The following is a 25,973-nucleotide window of genomic DNA, read 5'->3' on the forward strand; positions in this document are numbered from 1 at the left end:
CGTCTATCTTTGGGTCCTCACCTGTGGTAGAATGTGCTGCATGTGATGAACCCAGTTGGCCATGGAATCCACGAGCTCCAGGACGGGGATGCCCTCAAAGTCGGGGTTCTCCTCGAACGAGTCGCGCCCGGCGCCGCCCTCCTCCTCCTCGTCGCCTTCCTCCTCGCCGAACTGGTAGAAGCCCAGCGGGCTGATGTGCGTGGCGGCCGAGATGCGCGCAATTTGCGCGCGCAGGTAGTTGGCCTCGTTGCCCGGGAAGGGCGGGTAGCTGATGACCGGCGTGTCCAGGAAGCCGGTGAAGAACTTCTTGATCTTGCGGGCGCTCACGATCTGCGCGGGCGTCACGTGCGGCAGGCGCGTCCACGGGCGGCCCGGCTCGTTGCACACGAAGTACAGGTACTTGTTGGCCCCGGTGCGGCTCTCCTCCTTGGGGACGACGGGCGGCGGCTTCCACTGCGGCTTGGGCACTGCGTCCACCACCTTCTCCTCGTCCTCCTCGCCCTCCTCCTCGCCGTGCGCCTCCATGACCTCGCCTCCCTCCATTAGCTCCTCCACCTCCTCCTCCTCGCCCTCCTCCTCGCCCTCGCGGAACTCCACCTCGGCCACCAGGTAGCTGCGGTTCAGGCCCAGGATCTTGCCCCAGAAACGGCACGAGTGGATGGGTTGCTGCTCCACCAGCTGCCTTAGGGCCAGGAAGATTCGGAAGCTTTCGTCCGAGCTCAGCCCGACGCCCGCTTGCTCGAAGTAGAAGGCGGTCTCCATGATGTTGGGCACCGGGCTGTCGGTCTGTTACAGGGATGGGACAGAAGGTGGAAGGCTCGTTTCCATTCTCTGGGTCAGCAGCAGCCTCAGCCGTAAGACCTGAGCCAGCCCCTGCAGAGTAAGGACCCGGCTAAAGCCACCAGTTTGGGGAGTTGTCCTCAAGGAGGGCATCCCTTGATGCAAAAGAGTTGGAAGCACACCAGGAGAAAATCCTTTTTGTCCTGACGGCAATAAAGGACATTAAAGCCCGAAGCCACAGTAGCTCGTTGGGAACCAACAGGCAACGCTTGGGTGGCCATACTCTACTCCCTAACAGTAAGGAGGGGAAAGGTGGGTTTGGCCTTCCGGGCACACTGACCGATTGCCCTGCTACCCTGGCCTTCTTGTTCTACTGGACAAAAAAAAAAGCCACTGTTGCCAGGCACGGTGGTGCTCACCTTTAAACCCAGCCAGCACTGGGAAGGCAGAGGCCGATGGATCTCTGAGTTTGAGGCCAGCCTGGTCTACAGAACGAGTTCGAGACAGACAGAGATTGCTACCAAGACTGTCTAAAAATCAACGCCACTATTAGTCATGGCGTCTGTGACTTACAGCCCAACGCGCTCTTCACTGCCTCCCTTTCCACTGTGTTCTTGGTTCATGAAGACCCCGGGTGGGGTGGAGAAGGGAGGGAGGGACCAGAAAAGTAATGCTTGACAAGAATCCTCGGGGTGAGGGTGCGGGTGCGGGTGGGGCGAGATGTAAGCCGGGAAGAAGAGTGTCTGTGGCATGTGGCCTCTGTCATCTGCTCAGCAGGAGAGGGCCACAGACCACAAAGCTCAACATTGCTGTGTCTAGCAAAACTGAAATAGCCGGCGGTGTCCTGAACGAAGCCAGAACATCTGAGAAACAAACTGTCCCGGATGTCTGGCTGGTTACTGGCCATGGTTGGAGTCTCTGCCTGCAGATTCACCAGGCATCTTCCGCGCGCGCGTGCGTGCGTGCGTGCGTGCGTGCGTGCGTGTGTGTGTGTGTGTGTGTGTGTGTGTGTCCCCGCTCTCCAATCCTCTTATTCCTTATTCCTATGCAATTGGAATTGGCATTCAAAACGGACGCTTCACATTAAACATTAGACTCTCTGCATCTAATAAGTTCTACGAGTTATCTCCCACCAAAACCAAAAATCCATGACAGTATTAGAACTAGAAAAATAGTTATGTCTTCTTTCGTGACCCCTGTCGGTTACCTGCGCTCAGGCCCTCCTAATCCCCACAGCCAGCATCTCTTGTTCTCTTTTCTTCCTGTTACACTGTATCCATACGTGTCACCTTCATAATGGCTGTATTCCACAGACCAGGGCAACACATATGGTTTGTTTTCTCTCTGAGATTATGGCCTCACAATTTTATGTATTCCAAGTCTATCCATTTTGGTTGAGACAGGGTTTCCCTGTGGCTTTGGAGCCTGTCCTGGAACTCACTCTGGAGACCAGGCTGACCTCGAACTCACAGAGATCCGCCTGCCTCTGCCTCCTGAATGCTGGGGGATTAAAGGCGTGCGCCACCAACACCTGGCTACTGAAATTTTTTCAAACAATATATTTTGATCACTTCATTCTCTCTCTCTCTCTCTCTCTCTCTCTCTCTCTCTCTCTCTCTCTCTCTCTGTGTGTGTGTGTGTGTGTGTGTGTGTATGTGTGTGTGTGTGTCTCAGCTTCGGTATTGTAATATCTGTGGCAAGGTTAAGTCCTTGGTGTTCTGTACTCCTGCATGGTCGCATGGTTTTGCTTTTCAAGACAGAGTTTCACTAGCTCTCCTGGAACTTGCTTCAGGTTGGCCTCTAACTCAGGAATTCACCGGTTTCTGCGTCCAGAGCGCTGGGATGAAAGGCATGAGCCCACCATGCCTGACATCACATGAGTTAGGTTTTCTGTCTACATCTGTGAAGTTTTACATGGGATGGAGATTTTCATAGGAATTGTACTAGTTTTATTCATTTTAGTAGCACAGATATTTTCACAATACCTAGGAACACGGAATGTTCTGCTGTCTTGTATCTTCTGTGATTCCCTCTTCCAATATCTTGTCATCTCGGTTGTAGAGGTCTTTTGTGTCTTTATTTAGATATATATTCCTAAATACTTAACTTTGGGGGAGTGTTTTCTAATTTCTAACAGTGTTCTGAGGGCAGTTAGTATAAATGAGGCTATTGTTTGTGTTTGTTTCCTCCTCCTCCTCCATCTTTTCTTTGAGACATGGTTTCTTTGTAGCTTTATTTGTTTGTTTCTTGAGACAGGGTTTCTCTGTGTAGCCCCGACTGTCCTGGAGCTCACTCTGTAGACCAGGCTGGCCTCAAACTCAGAGATCTACCTCTCTCTATCTCTGAGCGCTGGGCTTAAAGGTGTGTGCCACTACCGCCCGGGCTTTTTTCTTTTTTTAATTATCGATTTTGAATCTTGAAACTCTACTATGTTTATTCGGTCCAACAATTTTCTAGTTGACTTAATAGGAACTCTTAAGCAAAGAATCGTGTCATCTGTAAAAGGAGTTAGAAAGTTTGACTTTGGGGCTGGAGAGATGGCTCAGCGCTTAAGAGCACTGCCTGTTCTTCCAGAGGTCCTGAGTTCAGTTCCTGGCAACCACATGGTGGCTCACAACCACCTTGAATGAGATCTGGTGCCCTCTGCTGGTGTGCAGGCAGATTGTATACATAATAAATAAAATATTAAAAAAAAAGAAAGTTTGGCTTTGTTCCTTTTCTATTTGTATCCTCCGTATGTCCTTCTCGTGGCTAACTGCTGCAGCTATGACTGTGAGCAGTATATGCTGAATGAGCAGAGAGAGTGGCCACTCTCTATAGATGCTGCTTTTAGAGGAAATGCTCTCTGTTAGTCTCTATCTAGTGTAATATTGGCTATGGGAAGCCCTTTATTATTTTGAGGACTATTCTACCTGTTCCTCACGTCTCCAGAACTCTTATCATGAAGTCATGTTGAACTTGGTCAAATGCCTTTTCAGACTTGAAAAGGCTGAAATAATCTCGTGCGGTTTCTGTCCTAGAGTGTTTATGGTGGATCACATGCATTGGTTTTCGTGTGTCAGGCTGCCCTTGCCTCTCTGGGATGGAGCCCACTTGGCCATAATATGTGATCTTCTTCATGTGCTCCTGAATTTGGTTTGCAAACATTTTGTTAAGAAGGTTCACATTGCCAGGCGGTGGTGGTGCACGCCTTTAATCCCAGCACTTGGGAGGCAGAGGTGGGCGGATCTCTATGAATTCAAGGCCAGCCTGGTTTACAGAGCAAGTTCCAGGACAGGCTCCAAAGCTGCATAGAAAAACCCTGTCTCAAGAAACAACAACAACAACAAAATATTTCTATGTTCATCAAAGAAATAGGTCTGGAGTTTTGGGTTTGCTTGTTTGTTTTTCTGTAGAGCATTCTTTTGATTTTTTTTTCTTTTTTTTTTCTTTAAGGATTTACTTATTATGTATACAGTGTTCTGCCTACATGTGTCCCTGCAGGCCAGAAGAGGGCACCAGATCTCATTACAGATGGTTGGGAGCCACCATGTGGTTGCTGGGAATTGAACTCAGGACCTCTGGAAGAGCAGCCAGTGCTCTTAACCTCTGAGCCATCTCTCCAGCCCCATGTATCTCACTTTTTCAAGGAATCGATTCTTCCTCCAGCTGATTTTATATATTGTTCTCCGACTCTGGATCTCATTGATTTCTTCCCCAGTCTTCTTCAGTGCTGCCCCCTGTGTTTGCGATTGGCCACTTGAGATCCTGGGGTGCATCATTAGGTTGTTCAATGTCTCTAGCTTGTGCGCTCATCACTGTTAGCTTTCCTCTTTAGCGTCCTGTGGCTGAACCCCGGGGCTTCAGACGGGACTCGGCTGTATTTTCATCTGCCTCTACGGATTTCTTTCATTTCCCTTTTGACTTCTTGGATGACCCACTGTTCATCTAAACATGTGTTTAGACGCCAGTTATTATTAATAATAACTTGGCTCTTTTTCCAGACAGGGTTTCTCTGTGCAGCCCTGGCTGTCCTGGAACTCATTCTGTAGACCACCAGGCTGAAGACCACAGCTGTTAATATGCCAGGGTCTCCCTGTGATGTCCATGTAGCCTCCAAGGCTAGATGCTGCCTTGGCCTCCCGAGTGCTGGGATTCCAGGCACGCACCACCGTGGGCGCCCTCCCTAGGCCTTTAACAGGATGTTACAGCTTGCTTGCCTCCATGTCACCAACACTGGCGTCAAGAGACGATGACTCAGTCTGTAAAATGCTTGCTATGAGCTTGGGGCCCTTGTTCAAACCCTAGAACCCTGTAAACCGTCAGGTGTGGCGCTTCAGGGTTATAATCCCACTGGGGGTGAGGCAGAGACAGGGGTATTCCTGGACTCCCTAGTCAGATAGCCGAGTCTAGCAGGCAGGGGTGTTCAGATGTCTTTGAGGGAGCACATCATCTTTTTTTAAAAAAATATTTATTTTATATGCAGGGGTGTTTTGCATCATGTGTGTCTATGCTCCTGTATGTGCTTGGTGCCCTGGGAGGCCAGACGAAGGCATCAGGTCCCCCAGAACGGGAGTTACAGATGATTGTGAACTGGAAATCTAACCCAGGTTTACTGGAAGAGCAGCCAGCCAGTGCTCTTAACCACTGAGCCATCTCTCCAGGCTCCCCACATCATCCCCCCTTCTTTTTTTTTTTTTTTTTTTTTTTGTTTTTGTTTTTCGAGACAGGGTTTCTCTGTGTAGCTTTGGAGCCTATCCTGGCACTCACTCTGTAGACCAGGCTGGCCTCGAACTTGCAGAGATCCGCTTGCCTCTGCCTCTGCCTCTGCATGTGCCACCACCTGGCTGCTATCACTGTTTTTAGAATGCTGCATCCGTGTGGAAACGGTGTGGTCTCACACTGCAATTGAAGGATGTTGGTGCTGCCCAGCCCTTCTGGCCACAGATGACGGATCAAGTGTGGACAAGTACTCCAAATGACAGAGTAACTTTTTTTTTTTTTTTTGAGAGGGGGACAATATGTCTTGCTGGCTTGAAATTCCCTATGTACACCGGGCTAGTCTTGAACTCAGAGATTCACCTGTTTCTGCCAACTGAGTGCTTCAATTGAAGGTGCTCACCACATTAGATTGGCTACAATCTGTTTGGTGTGGTTGGGTGGAGAGAAACATCCGGGTACCTGGTTCCCAGAGATGATTTTCTTTTCTTTCTTTCTTTCTTTCTTTCTTTCTCTCTCTCTTTCTTTTTTTTTTTTCCCGAGACAGGGTTTCTCTGTGTAGCTTTGAAACCTGTCCTGGCACTCGCTCTGGATGACCCAGGAATGGTGCAATTGCGCATTGTTCAATTTCCATGAGTTTGTAGGGTTTCTGCAATTTGTGTTGTTGTTGGATTCTAACTTTAAACCATGGTGATCCATGGTTTATTCCAATTTTTTTGTATCTGTTGAGGTTTGCTATGTTACCAAGTATGTGGTCAATTATAGAGGAGGTTCCATGTGGCGCTGAGAAGAAGGTATTATTCTTTGTGTTTGGATGGAATGTTCTATAGATGCCTATTAAACCCAATTGGGTCAAAACTTCTGTTAGTTCCTTTGTTTCTTTGTTAATTTTCTGTCTAGTGGTGAGAGTGGGGTGTTGAAGTCTCCCACTATACGTGTGTGAGGTTTTATCTGTGATTTGAGCTTTAGTGATGCTTCTTTAATGAATGTGGGTGTCTTTGTATTTGGGGCATAGATGCTCAGAATTGAGACTTCATCTTGGTGGACTTTTCCTCTGATGACTATGAAATGCCCTTCTTCATCTCTTTTGACTGACTTTAGTTTGAAGTCTAATTTGTTAGATATTAGGATTGCCACACCAGCTTGTCTCTTGGGTCCATTTGATTGGGAAATCTCTTCCCAACCCTTAACTCTGAGGTAACGTCTATCTTTGAAGTTGAGGTGTGTTTCTTGTCTGCAGCAGAAGAATGGATTCTGTCTTCGTATCCATTCTGTTAGCCTATGTCTTTTTATAGACAAGTTAAGACCATTGACATTGAGGGATATTAATGACCATTGATTGTTGACTCGTTTGTTTTGGATTTGGTGGTGGTGGTGATATTGTGTGTGGACCCCCCCTTTTTTTTTCTTTTGGCTTTTGGTAAATTGGGATTATCTATTGCCTATATTTTTTGTGAGTGTAGTTAACTTCCTTGGGTTGGAGTCTTCCTTCTAGAACTTTCTGTAGGGCTGGATTTGTGGATATGTATTATTTAAATCTGGTTTTGTCATGGAATATCTTGCTTTTTCCATCTATAGTGATTGAAAGCTTTGCTGGGTATAGTAGTCTGGGCTGGCATCCATGGTCCCTTAGCGTTTGTAAGAACATCTATCCAGGACCCTCTGGCTTTGGGAGCCCATTCCCTATGGAGGGATACTATTTCAGCACAGCCTAGGCCCTCCCCCAAATGATGTGACAGACTTTGATGATCCCCCGTGGAAGACTTCGATATCCTTGGGTAGTGGATGGGGCGTGGGTTGGGGAGTCAGTGGGGGGGCGTGGGAGGATGGGAGGGAGAGGGAACGGGGGATTGATATGTACAATAAAATTGCTTCTAAATTAAAAAAAATATTTTTAAAGAAACAAATATAGGTTCTCCTGGAAGAGCAACCGGTCTTAGTTTAGAGCTCTTAACTAAGAGCTAAGATGGTTTAGCTCTTAACAGCTAAACCATCTCTCCAGTCCCTGGTTAGACCTTTAAAAATATATTTTTGTTTCGGTGCCCCAGGCGGTACTCCCGGCCCTCTGTTCCCTCTGCAGGCACAGTGGACACTATTGCCAGTCACTCCTGCTGACACCTTCAGCACAGACCGCAGCAGCAGAGGCCGGACCCCCACTCTCCTCTAGACACCAGCCTGTGCACCGGCCGGCCCCACCCACTCCCCATGCCCCACCCACTCCCCACGCCCCACCCACTCTCCACACCAGCTCACTCACCACCTCCTCTTCCATTTCCTGCTCGCCTTCTCCTCCGCTCCTGCTGAACAGAGCCTTTTGCTTCTCGGCCATGTCATAGGTGGGCTGCATCTCGGGGTCATCTCGCAGCGTGTCCAGCTTGGGGTGGAACCATTCCCACTGCGTGTTGCGGTTCAGAGTCTCCAGGATGGCCAAGGGGTCCTCGGGCCGCTGGTTCAGGATCTTGGTCAGCAGGTTCACCAGGTGCTCGTACCTGCCTCCCAGGAGGAGAGGGAGGTGGGGGACACCACTCGGTCAGTGCACTGAGCCAGCCTGCTGTTTAGCGCCTGTTCCTTCATCTACTGCTAGGGACCCGGGAGGGGACAGGAAATGTCCCTGCCCTGATGGAACTGACGTCTGAAGATGATTAGATAGACACACATGGCTAAATATTGCCAGGATGGGGTACTAAGCCCTCCCCCGCCTCCTTTCTTCTCTGTAACAGGGTCTCATATGTAGAGCAAGCTGGCCTTAAACACGGAATCTGACTTCACGACTTCTGTTTAATATTAAATGACCATAGCCAATGCAATAAGGCATGAAAAGGAACGGGGATTACAATAGAGATCGTTTTAATTGATTAATTCTACTTACTTAAAGGGATTAAAATAGAAAATGGATGACAATAGAACGAACAAAATTGTTTAGGCTTACAGACATTGCCTGGGTGGCAGGAAGATGCCCGGGTGGGGGTGTGCTTGGAAAAAAAAATGGAAGTTTAGTGTCACTAAGAGTAAGGGAGCGTTGAGAATGGAGTAATCATAGTCCCATGGTGGCCTCCATCCACTCAGTCCAGGCACCACGCTGAGTGTTTGAGAGCATTATTGGATTCGTTGGTTTTTGGCTTTTTTGTTTGTTTTGCTTTGTTTTTTTGAGACAGGGTTTCTCTGTGTAGCTTTGGAGCCTATCCTGGAACTCCCTCTGGAGACCAGGCTGGCCTCCAACTCACTGAGGTCTGCCTGCCTCAGCCTCCCGAGTGCTGGGATTCAAGGCGTGTGCCACCAACACCCAGCTGCATTATTGAATTCTTACAACAACCATGACGCACACATACACACCCTCCAGGGAACTAATGCTTAGGAAATCTGAGGTCATGGCTCAGCACACTTTGAAGCCAGGCTGGTCTCATCCGAAAGAGCTCATCCATGGGTGCAAACCACTCTGTGACCAGTCTCAAGTGTGGGGCAGACCCAGGCTGGCAGTAGGAAGGTAAGAGAGGAGGCTGGTTGGGTATCCCAGTGGTAAGGTGCTTGCCTAGCTTGCAGGAGGCCCTGGGTTCAAGCCCCAAACCATAAAACAAATAACAGGAGTAACTTAGAGGGAACCAGAGAGATGGTCCATCGGTTAAGAATACAGGCTGCTCTGTTCTGTTCTTAGCACCCACATGGCGGCTCAAAACCATTCAGTTTCAGGGGATCCAGTGCCCTTTTGTGAACTCCAAAGGCACTGCAAACTGCAAGTATGTGGTGCATTTTATAGACATGCAGGCAAAATACTCATACACACTAAATTAGTATCATTCCAATTTAGAGTTTATTGTATTTTTATGTGTACAACTGTTTTTGCCTGTTTGTGTGTATGTACGCCATGTACATGCCTGATGCTTGCAGGGGTCAGAAGGTGCTGGATTCCCTGGAGCTGAGCTGCCCTCTGGGTGCTGGGAACCAAACCTGAGTCTTCTGCAAGAGCAACAAATGTTCTTAAAAGATTTATTTATTATGTATAGTGTTTTATCTGCACATATGCCTGTAGGCCAGGAGAGGGTATCAGATCCTATTATAGATGACTGTGAGCCACCATGTGGTTGCTGGGAATTGAACTCATGACCTCTGGAAGAGCAGCCAGTGCTCTTAACCTCTGAGTCATCTATCTCTGCAGCCCCTAAATATTTTAAAAATCTTGAAAAGCCTGGAAAGACAGCCCTATAGCTAAAAGGACATAGGGATAAGAGTTCAGTTGTCAACACCGACACGAGGCAGCCCACAACTGCTTAACTTCAGTTAAGCGCAGTGCCCTCTTCTAGCAGTGTGCTCGCATGTACGCGTGCCTGCCTGCACACACACACACACACACACACACACACACACACACACACACACACACACACGCAGAGTTAAACAGATAAAAATGAAAGCTCGGCAAAAGAAGAAGCGAGACTGCTCAGGGCATTTCAGGAAGAACCCTTGAAGCTCTCAAGACTGGAAACGCGTTGGCGCAACACCTAGGGGTTAATTTTGCCTGGCTCTGGGGCCTGAGGTCGAGGCAGAGTGGAGACTGAGTGTACACTGCGGGCAGGGTGGGGAGCCACACCTCAGTGTCCTGTCTGCCAATAGGGAGCCACGGCAGGCTCTTAGCACAGGAGGGATGGATGGAACTGGCTATGTGTTTTAGCCAGCCCTGCTTCATCATTTCCTTTTCGTCTCCCGGCCGCGGTCCGGGACACAGCAGCCGGTCCCTCCCTCCCGAGGTCTGGCTGTGCCCTATCCCTGGACCACTCTTCCTCTTGCTACGTGCAAGGTGCCACCACCTAAGCCCTTCTCATCGACTGTGCCGCCTTCTATAATACCCAGAATGGGAGAGAGAGGGGACCATACCTGCTGCTCAGTGACTGACAACCACCCCACTTAGACGGGGCAGTTAGACAAGACCTGGGATGCTAAGAGGCCGGGTTCTAATGCTGGCTCTACCGCTTCTTGGCTGTGCGACTTTAGATAAGCAACCCGACCTCTCTGATTCAGTGTCTTGTAGACACAAGCTTAGAAGCTGTGTGAATCCCTGCGAGTAGATATTAGGGGTGGGTGGGGTGTGCTGGCACTTTCTACTCTTTCCTCAACTCTCTGCTAGGTTAGATGCCCACAGGGACCCCATACCCGAGGCAGCCTTGGCTAGGGCCCTTCCCAGCCTGCTGCCCGCTTTCTCCACCCGCAACGCCCTCTCACAGGCTGAGGTTGCAGTCCACGCTGGTCTGCAGCAGGTAGGCCTTGGCGTTCTGCACTGCCAGCTCGCGGGGTTCGGGGTCAGGCACCTCTCCAACGAAGGGCATGAAGCCCAGGCCAGCGGGCCCTAAGTGGAGAGAGGGGTCGTCCCTCAAGTACGGCCCATGCTGCGAGGCCTGGTACCCTCCTGGGTACAAGTTGAACTGGTCTACGAGGCCGGCACCCTGGTCCTGGTAGGAGGTCTCCAGTTGTTCTAAGAGGCCCGGAGGAAACTGCTGCTGCATCATTATGTTCTCATCCGCGTACTCCTGAGACGAGAACTCCTCCGGGGGATAGGAGTAACGCAGGCTCATGGATCGGCGGTACTCCATGCCTTCCTCGCCCTGGCTCTCTGGCCCCAGGCTGGGCCTCTGTGGCCAGTGGGGCAGGCCGGCTCCCTGAAAGTCCTGGCTGCCCCGGCTGCCCTGGCTCCCCCGCAGCAGAGGAGGTTGGTACCCGCCATCCTCCGGGATGGTTATCAGAGGCTGTGAGGACTCTCGACTGCCGCGGATCCTCTCCGAGCTTTGAGAAGCCTTCCGCTCTTGGGACCAGGTGTCAGGGTTGGGCGGTGGCTCTCCCATGTCCCTGCAGGAGGGAGGCTGGCCAGTGCTGGCCGCGCTCGCCCGCCTGCCGCCTGCGCCCTGCCGCCTGCCGTTACAGTCCCAGCGCGGGGCGCCTGCCGAGCCGAGCCGGGTGTGCGCAGGCGCAGCCCAGCACTGGAGCCGGCTCCCCAAGTTTCTGGACACACCGCAGCCACGGCCCGAGTGCCACTTCCTTTATTCATGTTAAGGCAAAGCTCTAGGTGGCCCACCCCGCCCCGCCCCTCCCCCCAAACGCCCGCAGGCAGCTGTCAGCTGTTCCCCTTGCTCTCGGGTTCCCTGGCCTCTGGGCTGGAGGTGGCCAAGGCTTCCTCCGCCGCCGCAGCCGCAGCGTGGCCGAGACTCTGGGGACTCCGCTCGTCCTTGGGGCCAGGTCCGACTGCTGCTGCCTCCTGGTGGCGGGAGAAGGCAAGGGGCGGCGGGTCAGGAGCGGGCGGGCGGGCGGCACCCTCAGCCCGGGGCGGCCCTGCTGCAGCCTCCCTCCGCAGCTCTAGCTGTCCCCTACCTTAAGCAGGGGACCCTCAAGACTGGAGTCGAGGAGCGTGGTTTCGGCCAGCCCTGAGTCATCATCCATGCTGATGAAGATGGCCGGGGTCTCACACTCGGGACCCTCCTCCCGGTACTCCATGGCCTCCTCAGCCGGGGTGGGGCCGGCTCGGGCTGCCGGCAGCACCAAGGGCATGGAGGAGGGTGCCGGGGCCGTGGGCACCCCCACGCCTGGGGGCTTCAGCTTCTGTTCCTCCTCTAGCTGCCGCTTCAGGGCCTTCTCCTGAGCCAATCGCAGGCCGATGAGGTCCTGAGGGGGCCGCGGAGCAGGAGCAGGAGCCGGGGCCGGGGCCAAAGTCAAGGGCTCCAAGTCATCCTGGGGTGGGAGGGGCACTCAGCTCAGGAGGGACGCACCCCTCACCCCCCAGGATGGAGGAGACCGAGGCCACCGAGCTGAAAAAGCGGGGAGGGTGGGTGGCCGGCCATTCCCTTTACCAGGAAGGCAATCTTGGGAGAGTGTGGGTTTAACAACCGGGCTTCTCGGGGTGAGAGACACAGGCAGGTGGGCCACACTGCCCTCACCTCCTCCAGGGGCCCTGCAGGTGCTTCCTTGACTTCTGGCTCCTGTTTGCCGCTGGCCTCCAGGACCGTCATGATGGAGTTGGGGATGTGTGCTTGCTAGGAGAAGGGAAAGGCGGGGGCTGGAGCTGTGGAGAGCTCTGGCCAGAGGCACCGCTCAGCACCCCAGAACCCAGAACTCGAACCCTCCAGAGCCCTCCGGGTACCTGGTGGGGGGTGAAGGAGCGCACGTGGGCCAGCAGTGGCTCCCGGAGCTCGGGGCACTTGTCAAAGACGGCGCCGAGCTGCTGCGGAGGTAGCTGCAGGATGACTTGGAAGCTCTGGGGCTTGGTGCGCTGGCAGCACTTGATGAAACCCTCCCAAACCTTGGGGTACTTCCACACCTGTGGGGGGGAGGGGGATGGGGATGGGGCCGTTAGGTGAAGGCCAAGCAGCCACCTCCTTCCCGCAGACACTGCCATGACCACCCATGCGCCACCACTGGACAGCTTGCTACAGGAACGTGCCTTTCTCACCTAGGAAACTACTAGGACGCGACCCCGCCCCCAGTCCCTAGGTCACCAAGCGCTAGGACAGCACCACCATCGCATATGGTTCTCACTGCCACCTCTAGTCTGTGCCATCAGCCACACTGAATAGACCTGTGCAGACCTTGCACAGGGCCAGCCTGCGGTCTGAACCCAGCTTTGGGATGGAGGATGGAACTTGTTGACCATTTCCACAAGAGGAGTTCTAAAAGTTGGTGTTGCATGCTTGCAATCCCACTAGGAAGACTGATGCAGGAGGATCACCACAAATCTGAGTTCTTGGTTATTCTGGGACACGTGGCAAGACCCTCACTAAAACACAATTACAAAGACCCCCCCCCCCACCGTAATTCTAGTTTCTACAAAGACTAGATGTTTCCAGCTGAGCTATATGCCCCGCAGGGCCTAGGAGTGGGGTAGCGGGACGCCTCTCCCATCCCTAACTGTTCTCACTGGTCACCCTGTAGCCAGGAGGGAGGGGTGGAGGGAAAGCTGCAAAGGGCAGGGGAGGTGATCCAGAGACAGGCGCCTGCCTGGGGCCAGGGCAGTTACCTGCTTCATGATGAGCCGGGCCAGGATGTTCATGACGAAGCCCCCCAGGCGGGGGTACATGGTCAGGGACTGGATGACGGTCCGCATGAGCAGCATGGGCAGCGGGCTCTGCTCCATGAGCTGCTGCATCACGACAGCCAGCACCTCCGACGTATACACGTTCCGCTCCGCAAAACACAGGTTGGTGGCTGTGAGGAGGCGGAGAGCGGCCTGTCCTCTCTGCTGGGATGTTCCCCGTGAAGTGGGAACCCCACCCCACCCCACCCCACCCCAAGCTTCTCCACCCCTACCACCAAGGTCCTTTATGGGGATGTTCAATGGTCCCGTGCCCAGGAAGATGGAGATAGGTGTGTCCAACCCCCGGATAACCTATGGGGTGCCGCCTGTGACACCCCACCTCTTTCCAGTGGGCAGCCCTGGGGAGAGGAGCAGACGGCATGCTGCCAAGCCCTGGAGCCTGCCACAGCCTAAGAAGGGTGGCTATAACCCACTTAGGGGAGTGGTAAGAGTTGCAGACACCCTAGCATCCCCAGAAGGAAGTTAGGTCTCTGTCAGAAGGCTAACCAAAGGCATTAGGGTCTGTGGTGGTGCTGGGCAGATATGACAGGGGACACTAAGGAGAGCAACAGGGAAAAGAGGGATAAGAGGTAGTAGTGAGGGCCCAACCCAGGATGAGGACCCAACGGAGTAGCTAGTGCCAACAGGATGTGGAAAGATGTCACCCTGAAGAAAGCATGGAGCAGGCTTTGATTGAGGTCTAGCTCCTGGGAGTCGGTGGCAATGTCAGGGCCAGCTGGGCTAAGGGGAGACCCCAGGAGCTGCTTCTAAAGTCCTTCCCAATCACCACTGGCCATGTGAGTGTGTCAACCAGGAAGTCTTTATTGAGCCAGAAGGAAGCCTCCCCCACCCCACAAATCTCTTGAGAGGCCAACGGAGGAGAGGGTGGTCCTGTAAGGAGGTGGCCCAAAGAGAGAGGGGACATTGCCGTAGATGCACAGGCTGAAGGGCAGAGGAGAGGCCTGCCAGAACTTGAGGAGGAGCCTGTTCCTCTACGAAGACATGCTCCATTGCTGCCCAAATGGGCCCTGAAGTCAGAGCCCACCCAGCCTCTTCTTGCACTCGCCCCTGGGCCTCTAACCCTTCCTATCCAGCAGCCCAAGCTGCTCTCATCCCAGAGGGCTGCACGAGGCCAAAGCCAGTTTCCGCTCTTATCTGGAACCTCTGCTTGGTCCTAGCTTTGGCCAGGCTCAGCTCACTGTCACCTTGTCCCTGACTCCACTTCAGAAAGCCCTTCCCAAGTCCCAGGCAGGCTAGATCAGGCTGCCAATGTCCTAACCATGTACCCAGCACTGTGTCTGTGTTGGGATTCCACAGAACCCAGGGAGGGCGGGACTTCACATGAGCAGACAGATGAGATGTAGTGAGAGCTGTGGGGGCCCAGACAGCTGAGAGGTTGTGAACTGCCACCTGTGTAGCTTTTGGCAGGGCCCTTTCTCCCCTCTTTGTGACTGGACTTCTATTCTGGATCCAAGACGTACGTACGTATGTACGTGTGTGTGTGTGTGTGTGTGTGTTTCCAATTATGCACAAAGTGATGTGTGATGAACACACAGCCCTTGGGACCAGGCTATGGGGACAGGATTGTTCCCATTGCGTCTAACAGAGCAAGAAGTGAGGGTGTGTCAGAGCCTAGCACGTTTGAGGCTCTAGGTTCATTGCCGTGTGTGAGTCTAAACTGTGGTCCACAGCTCTGGACCACAACCTCTGAGTCTGTCCCTGATTCCTCCCTGGGCCTGCGGTCTCCTCTGCCCTCTCTTCACAGGCCCCTTCCTGGTAGGATTGCTGAGGAAGGCCAGGAAAACAGTCCCTGAAGAAGCCACTTCAGGCCAGAACAGGAAATGGAGGGACAGAGAGAGAGGAAGCCTAAGCTAAAGTGACAGGGTAGCAGGCAGGGCCCCTCCTGGGACAGAGTCAATTCTGGCCCACAAGTCTCTGGGGAAGGGAAGGAAGAAGGGGAAACCGTGGTGTCTTCCCAGGGGAGGCTCCTAGGCAGAGCCCTTCCTGGTTTGGGTCCACTTTGGCTCAGGCTGTGTTACACGGCTACCTCCTGTGAACTCTGTGACCTATCTATACCATACTTACCAAGAGCCACGTGGGTGGCATGAAGGGAGGGCCTGGCTCAGAGGGAACCCTTGGGCAGCCAGGGCGGAAGAAGCCTGCCAGACTGCCACCAAGCCCCTGCTATGGAGGTCCTCTGCTGCCTCAACTCAGGCCTGGCATCTATGCCATGCCAGCAGAGGCCTTGGTGCCTCTGACTTGTCCTTGGGCTGTGCTTCCTTGAGTTCCTCAGGGTCAGGTGGGAGGGACGGCCCTCCTTCCCAAGAACCACCTGCTGCCAAGCCACAGCTGTGTATGCGCCTTACACAGAGGCCAGGATGGGGCAGGTTGAACAGCAGGTGACAATCTTCAACCCAGTGGGGCCATGCAGGTGACTGAGGCCCTGTCCCAAGTTCACGGGAGCTGGGCCATGTGGGAACAGGGGGGCCTCACCTTTGATGATGGATTTCATGTCACACTTGACGGAGTCAATGTTGTGCAAAGCAATCAGCAGCTCTCCTGGGTTCAGGGGGGATAAGGCTGAGTTCCCTTCACCTGCAGGGTGGCAACAGGGGAGGGAGACAGTACAGAGGCCTCAGCAGACAGACGGCTCTCAGACCAGAACGGAGGCTAAACAGTTAATCCGGCCCCTCTGCTTCATGAGGACATGGGGACAGAGGACACAGGGGGAAGTGGCCTCCAGTCTTCCCCCACCACTTTTTAGAGCCGCCTTGCCCACGGCCCACTGTTCCCTCTGGGCTGTGCACCCTGAAGGCAAGGTTGGGCCCAGCCATGCCAGCACTGATGTAACAGAGCACATGATCACAGCCAGCTATGAGGACAGGGCAGGGGCAGGGGCGGGGCAGGGGCGGGGGCGGCAGGGCAGGGGCAGGGGCAGGGTCTCACTCCACGTTACGTGGCTTGAACCTTCTGCTATGTTGGGGTAAAGAGTGGAAAAAAGGCCGTTAGCAGAGGGAAGAGCACCCAACCATGGAGTCACATGCATGCCCGTCACTGTGTCCTAAAATGTGGCCACAGGGCCCAGGATGAGGGCCACTCCTCCACATTACTGGCTATTTTTCCTTCCTCAAACATTTTTCTTTTTTCTTACCACAGTGAACAAAACGGCTCCCGGCTCTCAGTCTGAGAAATCAGTAAGGCCTGGGCTAGGGGGGAGGGCACCTACCGTGCTGGGTGCCCAGCAGGCGGTTGAAGACCTCCTTTACCACGATGGGGTTGAGTTTGATGAGCTTGGGCAGGGCCTGGATGACCTCTTTCTGAGGAGGAAGGGATGGGGGGAGGGTGACGATGGGCTTGGAGGCCCACTATCCACCCGCTCACCCCAGTGAAGCCTCTGGGCCTGACGATACATGTCCCCTGCCTCCCCACAGCTGCTGCCTTCCTCCGGTTGACGGTGTCATCCCCACGCCCGCCCGTGAGCACCACCGGCCCCGCCCTACCTTCTCCAAGCCATTGAGCACAGGGATGAGGAAGCCCCGCCCTACCTTCTCCAAGCCATTGAGCACAGGGATGAGGAAGCCCCGCCCTACCTTCTCCAAGCCATTGAGCACAGGGATGAGGAAGCGTACATCAGGCAGCCGCTTGTGGTACAGGTCTCGGACCCGCTTTACCAGCTCTGGGGACGGCGGCACTTCAGGAAGACAGAGAGAAGAGAGTTGGAGTGCTAGGGCGGCAACAGAGGACAGGAGCAGTGTCCGGGGGAGGTTTCGTGGGCGTGGGGGAGGGGCGGTGCAATTCCAGCAGGGTCCCCAGACCTCCTTTCCTAAATGCAGCTCACATGGCTTTTCTCTACAGAGAGGCCCAAGGACGGGCGAAATCCACAGGGGCACAGTCACTTGGGGACTTAGCAGCTCCAGCTCTTGCAGGGGAGCAACAGGTGGGAGGGAAGGTGGGAGGCAGGGCCCCAGGCACCTTTGTCCGTGAGGCTGTGCAGACAGCGGGTGACCAGCGTCTCTGCCCCTTTGGGGCAGTTTTCCACCAGCAGTAGCAGCTCTGGGGAGTTCATGCCCATCCCTCGGATCTAGATGAGGAGGGCAGCAAGACCAGGTTATGGAGAGCATTCGAGGAGGCTGCAGAAGCTGGGGTGGTTGAGGTCACAGGGCTAGGGGTTTCTTGGAGCTTTCATCTGTGTGGGGTCCTCCTCTCTGGCAGGTCAGTGACCCAAGTGTCTCAAGCCTTCCACGCCCAGCCTGTGTGGCAATGCCTAGGGAGGTTTTCCTGCTCCCTGCCCACCCTCCTGCAACCACTGTCATCGCAGCCTGGCACAGGCTAGACCTGGGCAGCAGCTGCAGCAAGCAAAGAGCAGGGAGTGTGCTTTGTGGGGGCTGCCCTTGGCATCCTCATCTACAGTGTGAAGGACCCTGAAGCGCACAACCCCAGAGCCTGCCTGGCGCTTACTTTTTCTCAGCACGGGGCTACAGCACCTTAGGCCAGAGCCTCAGCCTGCCCTTCTCCCTCCATTTCTACCTGGCGTTTTATAATAATAGAAACATCATGAGGGCAGGGCAAAGCTGGGGCAGAGCCAACAAGCAAAGGCTTCTGAGTCCAACAGCAGACAGAGTAAGCATCTGAACTGCTTTTCATGCGGTGGCCATGTGGCTCAGGACTTCGGGTAAGAGCACAGGGGAAGACCAGCTGACTCAGCAACAGGAGCTTAGATGCTAATGTGTCTCTGCTTGGGGACGGACCTGCACCCCTCGTGTCGGGGCACAGTGAGAAGAGCAAAGGCACCATGTGAAGCCAGATGTGCCCACTCCAGGCTCGGTAAATACCACCCAAAGCCAAAGCCATGAGTCCAGGTGACAGCCCTTGGTGCCTACTGAGACAGACACCCAAGGAGCAGCTGGAGCTGGGGACTCAGCCCTGCCCTGGTGGGCTCAGGAGCCTCACCGGCTGCTCAATGACCCTCAGCACGGTCCGCTTGATGTCGGCGATGGCCTCAGTGTACACGGCTGCCAGCTCGTGGATCAGCTTGTGGTTCTGAGGCAGGAGAGCCAGATAGAGATACAGACACTGCTTCACTGTCTCCTCCGTCCAGGGTGCAGCCACCTCTGACAGGACAAAGCCATGCATCAATAAAGTCCTATATTTCCTTCCCAAAGCCCTGTCCCCAGTGTCCGTGCCTTCTCAATGAAGTCAATGGGAAGAGGGTAGGTTGATTAGGAAAAGGACTCCCCCCGCCAACCACCAAGGCCCAAGGCAGCTAGAAAAGTTTTAACTCTGTATCCTCCAAGTCCTGTGACAATTATGGCCTCAACATAAATGTCCTCACACTGGCTATCTGTCAAAGACTGAAGGGGCAGTCCACCTGGCGACCCCGCTACTCTCCACACTGGTCCCTACTTACATAGTTGGTAGACAGACCCTCACTGCTAACCCTCTGTGCCACCGCCTCCTTTGTAGGGAACCCGCTCACATGCTCCCTGGGAGGGCTTTCCACATGCCTGCACGATCTGTCTGTAATCTGGTAGGAGCTGGGACTATGCTAAGGGCCTTGGCCTAAGACGGCCATGGAATACCACAGGCTGCTCTCCTGGTCCTCAGCTTCTCACTCCTGCAGTCACCTGTCTTGTCTTGGCCCTGCTTGCTACTATCCAGCAGCCATTCTAGCTGGCTGGGTAGAGCTCGACACAAATCAGATGAACCTGCATCAAACCTGTGTCCTTGTCAGCTCCGAAGAGCACTGAGGGTGGGTTGGGGTGGACCAGGAGCTGCAGGTAGTTGAGGGCGAATTTCTCCACATACTCTCGAAGCTGCTCCTTCTCATACATGCGCTTAATGAAGAGCAGAGCCTGGGAGCGCACCTGAGGGTAAAGCGGGCATGGCAACAGAGCTGCACTGCTCTAAAACAAGCGCAGCCTGAAGCCCAGGAAAGACAGCAGTGACGCGCATCTCCCATCTCAGTCCCATCTATCTTGCTAGGCCCTACCTTGCTCACTCTCCTCATTCCTCAACGGTGACTCTTCCTGCCAAGTGGCCTTGGCTTTGGCACTTGGCAGGACAGGCAGCCCATTGCCCAGAACACATGTCACCGGCTAAGCCTCATTTCAGTCAGACACCATCTGCCACCCACGAGATCAGGGTCTGGTCGTCAGCATGTGTTTGTACCAAATGACAGCACAGGGCCAGGGCCAATGCTAATGGTGTGCTGTCTCATCAAGTAGGCTGGTGACAGGCTACGGGGAAACGGGTCCAGGGTCCTTCTCAGCTGTAGCAAGGTCTCATCTACAGTACAGCTACTAAGTGTTACGGTTATTCCACATCTCCTCCTCCTCGGGTGCTTCCCGACCCTCATCCCTTGTCTACACAGGCGGGTGCCTAGGTACTGTATACTGCAAATGCTCCCTGCGGTCACACAGGCTCCTCTACTGTCTCCAGGCTCCAGTTCATCAACACGCGTGAGAGGAGAGTGAACAGGTCTGCCCTCCTTTGAGGGCATGTACACACTCAGGGGCAGGATAGGACCTGACTCCATGGTGATGTCACACCATGGTAAATGGAAAACAGTTTTGAGGAAAAGGAACGCCAGGCTGGCCAGCTATGGCATGTGCTCACCCTGTCCTTCTCATGAGAGCTGAGGTCAAGGAGGACGTGCAGGTACTGGAACTGGCGAGAAGGGCGCTTGAAGATCAGGTCTCCCAGTGTCGACATGCCCAGGTAGGCGCGACTCTGCAGATGAGGGCGACGCTCAGCCTGCCTCCCTCCTGCCTGCCTCCCTCCTCTCAAACCAAGTCCCCAGGACCGGGCCCTCAGGCTGCCGCCCCTGCCTCTACACCTTCCTGCCTCAACTGCAACCTGCTCACCTCATCCTCACAATACTTCCGGATCACCTCCAAGGCACTCTCTGTGATCAGCGGGGCCTCCAAAACCACCTTGGTGAAGACCCTGCCCAAGACAGACACGTGTCTTGCTGGAGAAGTGCAGCAAGGTGGCCTGCGTCCCAGTGGCCCAACTGCACCCACGGCGTCTTCAGCCCCGGGTCCAGAGCCTCAGACTGGCACACATGGTTGGAAGATGCTCCCTCTCTGAGGCTTTGTTCCTTTTGCTACAACTAGGGATGGAACCCAGGGCTTCTTGTGTGCTAGGGATGTTCTCTACCACCGAGCCACCGTCCCATCCTGGGAACTGTTAGCACAGATGGGTGACAGGCCACCCAGACCAAGCAGCAGAGCTGTGAGTGAGCCTGATGAACATTACACAAAGCCCCACCCCCAACCCACCCTCGTCCCCTCACAGGGTGGTCTGCACAAGTTTCTGTAGGAACTGGAAAGGGAGGAAGAGAGGCACACAGGGAGAGCAAGTTTGGGTGGCTCTGAGGAAGAAGGGGACGGGGCTTACGGTCAAGCCCTCACCCATCCTTCTGGTCCGGTTTCTCCTGCAGGCCAGAGAGCAGGCGGATGAGGCAGTCCTCATACTTGTCCAGAGTGCCTGAAGCCCCGGCTGCTAGGTAGGCATTGTATTCCTGGTAGAGCCAGGCGAAAGCCAGGTCCAGGCGGCCCCGGACATCTTCCAGGATGAAGGACAGCACCTCTGCCTTGAGTCCAGAGTCGAACTGTGTTACCAGGCTGGCCAGAATCTTGATGCGCGCCTGGGGGTAGGTGAGCAAGTGTGTCAGTGTGGCCGAGCCGCTGGAGCGCCCTTCAATCATGCCTTGCACTTCTGCTGCAGGTTCAGGGACCCCCAGTGTAAACACCGTTTGATGTGGGTACAGTGACTAACATCTACAATCCCAGCACCCAGATTGCTCAAGGTCAAGGCCAGCCTGGTGAGAGTGAGACCTTATCTAGAAAACCAAACCACTCACTCCCTCAGCCAAGGAAGGCAGCATAAAGGGTAAACACAGCAGTGTAACACTGTGTGGCAGCAGATGAGGAAGAAACAAACCATCAGCTGTCACCAAACCACCCGAAGCTCCCAGGAGTCACTGAGTAGTAGCCAGGTACTTCAGTGTACAGGAAAAGATCCTGACGATTCTTATTGTCACCTCTAGGCATGGACAGGATGTGGGTGACAACCAAGAAAGAATACATGGTGTGTGTATCGTCCAGAACAATCTTTTGTGGAACTGGGGGTGAAAGCCATGGCCTTTGTTCATGCTAGGTGCAGAGACAAAAGTGTCCACATCAAACAATACACACACACACACACACACACACACACACACACACACTTAAAATGAAAGAAAAAGTCAGGCATGACGGCCCACGCCTTTAATCCCAGCACTTGGGAGGCAGAGGCAGGTGGATCTCTGGGAGTCTCCAAAATGAGTTTGAAGACAGCCAAAACCAACAAAACAAACAAAAACATCATAGAAAATAAAGGCTGGAAAGATGGTTCAATGGTCAAGACCACGGGCTGCTCTTGCAGAGGACTTGAGTTTGGTTTCCTGCACCCACGTGGTGATCCACAACTCCCTGTAACTACAGTTCCACGGAATCTGGTGCCCCCTTCTGGCCTCTGAGGGCTCCTGCACACACATAGTACACATAAACTCATGCAGACAAACATACACATAAATTAAACAAAGAAATTTTTTACAAAATCACTGCTAAGAACCAGTCCTGCAGGTCCAGCCCCATGCAGAGCCCCAATAAGCCTTCAGTGTCTGAAGGCTGCTGCTCTGCTCTGCTCGTGCAGAGGGTGGGTTCAAGCCAGGAGGAGTGGCTCTGAGTAGAGCTGGGGGCTGGAGGCACAGGGACTGTTGACTAAACCAAGGGGCACACCTGGGCTGCCCCACTGCAGGCTACAGCCTTCTCCGCCCTCAGGATGCGCTTGACGGCTCCCAGCTTCATGGCTTCCACCTGGGCGTCCGTTAGCGGCTTCAGGGCGTCACTCAGACGGAAGATCTTCTTGCGCCCACCAGCACCCGCCAGCCTACGTGAGGGCAGGGACAAGGACAGGGACTTGGCACGCTTTCTGTAGCCCAGTCTGTCTGGTGGCACACAGCCACAACAGACACACGCACGGCCCCTCTCTAGCTATGAATTCCGAATGAGGCTCAGCACAGCACGAAGACAGGGTGAGGAAGAAATGGTCTCTTTCTGCCAAGGAGGGCGTCTCCATGAGCGCAGGCAGGGACCAGAGGGGCTCAGATGGACAAGAGTGAGCACAAAGACCCTGGTTGGGGCTTGCTGTGGGTAGGGGAAGATGGAACGGGGAGGGGAGCAAGAGGCTGCGACAGTGCTCGGTGTGGCTGAGCCTGACTTTGGGATAAAGGTGGTGAGAAGAATGAGGATGGTGATGATGACCGGGAGCCCGTGTTGCACACTAGAAACCCTATTAACTGCCTCACTGTCACCATGCCTTGCAGCAGGCACCACGTGTTCTCTAACCTAGTGACTCCATCTGTGAGTGAGAAAGCCACCACCATTCTCCCAGGGTAAGACAGAAAAAGGACACGTGGCTGCAGAAACCCACAAGAGCTTGGAGGTTCCTGCACTGACTCTGAAGTAGAGGAGAACCTTCCACTCACACCTGCAAACAGGGCACGCTCACAGAACCCATGTCCCGACTAGAAGAGGACTCACCGTGGCTGTGTGACAGGGATGATAGGTTCGGGCCTCCTCTTGGCCTGGGGTACTTCCTCCTCCAAGGGGGACATGGCGCTCAGAGAGCCCACCACAGAGATGGCCTGACCCTGCGCTGACAGGCGCCGCTTGATCAGGACACTCTCGGGCTTCACCACCTTCTCCTCCTTGGGCTCTTCCTTGCACTGTTTTGTCTGCTCCACACCTGAACGGAGGCAGCCATAGCACCCTCTGCTTCATCTCCTGCACCCCAGGCTCTGCCATGCATGCACTGCGCCCACCGTGGAGCCCACCTAGCAACACGACCCAAGGATCCAGCTAGAAGGCTTCATTTCTGGAGGCACTGCCGAGGAGTGTCCCAAGCAAGCTCTCTTAGGTTGAAGTCTGTGTGAGATGTGCATGAGTGTGTGACATGTGTTAGTGTGCTAGACTGTGTGTGCACGTGCAAGTCAGAGGTGGATTTGTAACTCCCTTTATCTCTCTGTGTGTGTGTGTGTGTGTTTGTGTGTGTGTATGTGTGTGTGTGTGTGTGCACGTGCAAGTCAGAGGTGGATTTGTAACTCCCTTTATCTGTGTGTGTGTGTGTGTGTATGTGTGTGTGTGTGTGTCTGTGTGTGTGTGTGCACGTGCAAGTCAGAGGTGGATTTGTAACTCCCTTTATCTGTGTGTGTGTGTGTGTGTGTGTGTTTTGGTTTTTCAAAACAGGGGTTCTTTGTGTGTAGCTCTGGCTGTCCTAAAACTATCTCTGCAGACCAGGCTGGCCTCGAACTAACAGAGATCCACCTGCCTCTGACTCCCAAGTGCTGGGATTAAAGGCATGAGCCACCACCAGCCAGCTAGCCTTTTTTTTTTTTAAATCATTGCATTTTATTTATGTATTGTCCGTGTGTATGTATATATGGAGATTAGAGGACAATTTTGTGGACCTGGTTCTCTCAATGAGTTCCAAAGATTAAACTCAGGTCATCGTGTGTGGCAGTAGGCACCTTTGCCAGCTGAGCCATCAAACCAGCCACACTTTGTTTTAAAACAGGGTCACCCAAGGAACCCAGAGCTGGCCAGGAAGATCCCTAGGACCCGCCTGTGTCTGCCCTCATCCAATGCTGGGGTTACAGGTGCACACCACCTCGGCTTTTCTGTGGATGTCCGTGATCGGAACCAAGTCCTCATGCTTACACAGCAAGCACATACCCACTGAGCCATTGCCCCAGCTTCTTTTTGTAAAATATCTTAATCTGCATGGGGATATACATCCATATGCCAGGGTGCATGGTGGGGGTTTCTGATTCCTGGGTTCTGGGGTTGGCAGCAAATACCTTTACTCACTGAGCTGTCATACCAGCCCGTTTGGGGTTTGAGTCTCACGCACCCCAGGCTGTCCTCAAACTCACTATGCATCAAAGGATGACCCATGCGCCCCCCCCACACACACCCCCCCCCGCCTCCACTTCTTGGGGTGACAGGTGTGTAACACTCAGGCATCCTCAAGATAAACAGGCTTTAAAAGCAGGGGCCACATGACTTGACAACACCATCTCTTGGAGCAGTCAGGTGAAAACCTGAGCATACCAAAGACTCGTAAGCCAGGGCTGGAGAGATGGCTCAGAAGTTAAGAGCACTGACTGCTCTTCCAGAGGTCCTGAGTTCAATTCCTGGCAACCACATGGTGGCTCACAACCATCTGTAATGATACCTCATTCTGACCTGCAGGGCACAGGCAGGTCGAAGATTGTCTGTATACTTAATAAAATAAAATCTTAAAAAAAAAAAAAAAAAAGACCCGTAAGCCACTGTTATGCTCACGACAAGAAGGTCTGAAACAAGGGTTGGTGCAATGGCTTAGAGGGAAAAGGGGAACTGAGTCCAGTCTTTGGAACCCACATGAGTTGGAAAAAGCCATTCCTTGTGATGCTCATGGCCACACCGACACTGGAGTTGTATTTGTGTCAATGTTCATAATTTATACTTCAAAGAACAAGCTGGTGCCAAGCATGGCTCACACCCATAATTCCAGCACTCAGGAGACTAGGCAGAAGATTGGTGCAAATTAGAAGCCAGCATGGGTTGCACAACAAGACCTGGTCTCAAAGAAGACAAAAGCCTGCCCTGCAGAGATGCCTTAGGCGTGAAGAGCACTTGCTGTTCTCGCACAGGACCTCAGCTTTGCTCTTAACACCCACAACTCTTGTGATTCCTCCATCACCAAGAGATCTGACGCCCTCTCCTAGCCTGAGGGCACACACAAAAAAACAAAAAAATGCACAGGCGAAATAAGGGAAAGACTCCAAAGTTCAGAGTCTCAGTAACCTGACACAGTCAGTATGGTTCAGTCTGGACCTCAAGGTGAAGTCTGTTAGATTTCAAAGCCCAGGACCTGAAGACATTGAGCATTCTATATAATGGTGGAACACCTTAGATGGCGCATGACCTTCATCTCCACAGCTTTTCCAGAAAGAGAGTCCAGTGCCAAGGCCTGGCCTGGGTCAGCACAAGACTCACCAGGTCCCAGTCCTGCAGCTGTCATCTGTGTGGCCATGAGCCGAGCCAGGTGCTTGATCTGGGCTTCGGTGCCTGCAGACTCCACCGGGGTGTAGATGGCTTGGAAGGAGGCAGGCATGGTCTCAGGTAGGTACACCATGCTGATGAGGACCTGCAGGAGGCCCGGGGAGGGGAAGCCTTAGCCAGTTCAGTCTAGAGCAGCATGGAAGGAGCAGCAGGAACTGAGGCTGGGCTGGGCCTGCACTCCTTGTCTTAGCTCTCTGGGAAAACAATGACCACCGGGCTGTCCACCTGGGAGTCTCCCACCCCCCAGAACAGAGTGAGTAGACAGGGAATGGGATAATGAGGATAAATGGCTT

The 25,973-nt window shown here is 53.7% G+C and overlaps 2 protein-coding genes across 4 annotated transcripts in view; both read right to left on the reverse strand.

Annotated features, from left to right (window-relative positions):
• The window catches only part of Rsph6a (radial spoke head 6 homolog A), a 20,856-nt gene extending 9,319 nt beyond the window's left edge, over positions 1–11,537 (reverse strand). Inside the window, exons 1-3 of the mRNA XM_027430962.2 lie at positions 10,693–11,537; positions 7,736–7,967; positions 22–786 (exon numbers count right to left, since the gene is read on the reverse strand). Coding sequence (XP_027286763.1) covers positions 22–786; positions 7,736–7,967; positions 10,693–11,309 — 1,614 coding nt within the window. The 5' untranslated portion in view covers positions 11,310–11,537. The remainder of the gene's footprint in view (positions 1–21; positions 787–7,735; positions 7,968–10,692) is intronic.
• Positions 11,538–11,540: 3 nt separating this feature from the next.
• The window catches only part of Sympk (symplekin), a 30,974-nt gene continuing 16,541 nt past the window's right edge, over positions 11,541–25,973 (reverse strand). For all 3 annotated transcript variants that reach the window (XM_027430961.2, XM_027430960.2, XM_027430959.2), the window contains 17 exons: positions 25,615–25,765; positions 23,116–23,320; positions 22,312–22,462; positions 20,941–21,176; positions 20,392–20,473; positions 20,144–20,257; positions 19,245–19,392; positions 18,479–18,639; positions 17,501–17,609; positions 17,119–17,219; positions 16,755–16,845; positions 16,022–16,123; positions 13,472–13,659; positions 12,599–12,775; positions 12,396–12,491; positions 11,833–12,189; positions 11,541–11,719 (listed from right to left, as the gene is read on the reverse strand). In XM_027430961.2, coding sequence (XP_027286762.1) covers positions 11,579–11,719; positions 11,833–12,189; positions 12,396–12,491; positions 12,599–12,775; positions 13,472–13,659; positions 16,022–16,123; positions 16,755–16,845; positions 17,119–17,219; positions 17,501–17,609; positions 18,479–18,639; positions 19,245–19,392; positions 20,144–20,257; positions 20,392–20,473; positions 20,941–21,176; positions 22,312–22,462; positions 23,116–23,320; positions 25,615–25,765 — 2,610 coding nt within the window. In that variant the 3' untranslated portion in view covers positions 11,541–11,578. The remainder of the gene's footprint in view (positions 11,720–11,832; positions 12,190–12,395; positions 12,492–12,598; positions 12,776–13,471; positions 13,660–16,021; positions 16,124–16,754; positions 16,846–17,118; positions 17,220–17,500; positions 17,610–18,478; positions 18,640–19,244; positions 19,393–20,143; positions 20,258–20,391; positions 20,474–20,940; positions 21,177–22,311; positions 22,463–23,115; positions 23,321–25,614; positions 25,766–25,973) is intronic.

The sequence above is a fragment of the Cricetulus griseus genome, chromosome 9 (assembly GCF_003668045.3).
Source record: "Cricetulus griseus strain 17A/GY chromosome 9, alternate assembly CriGri-PICRH-1.0, whole genome shotgun sequence".
NCBI classification, from domain to species: Eukaryota; Metazoa; Chordata; class Mammalia; order Rodentia; family Cricetidae; genus Cricetulus; species Cricetulus griseus.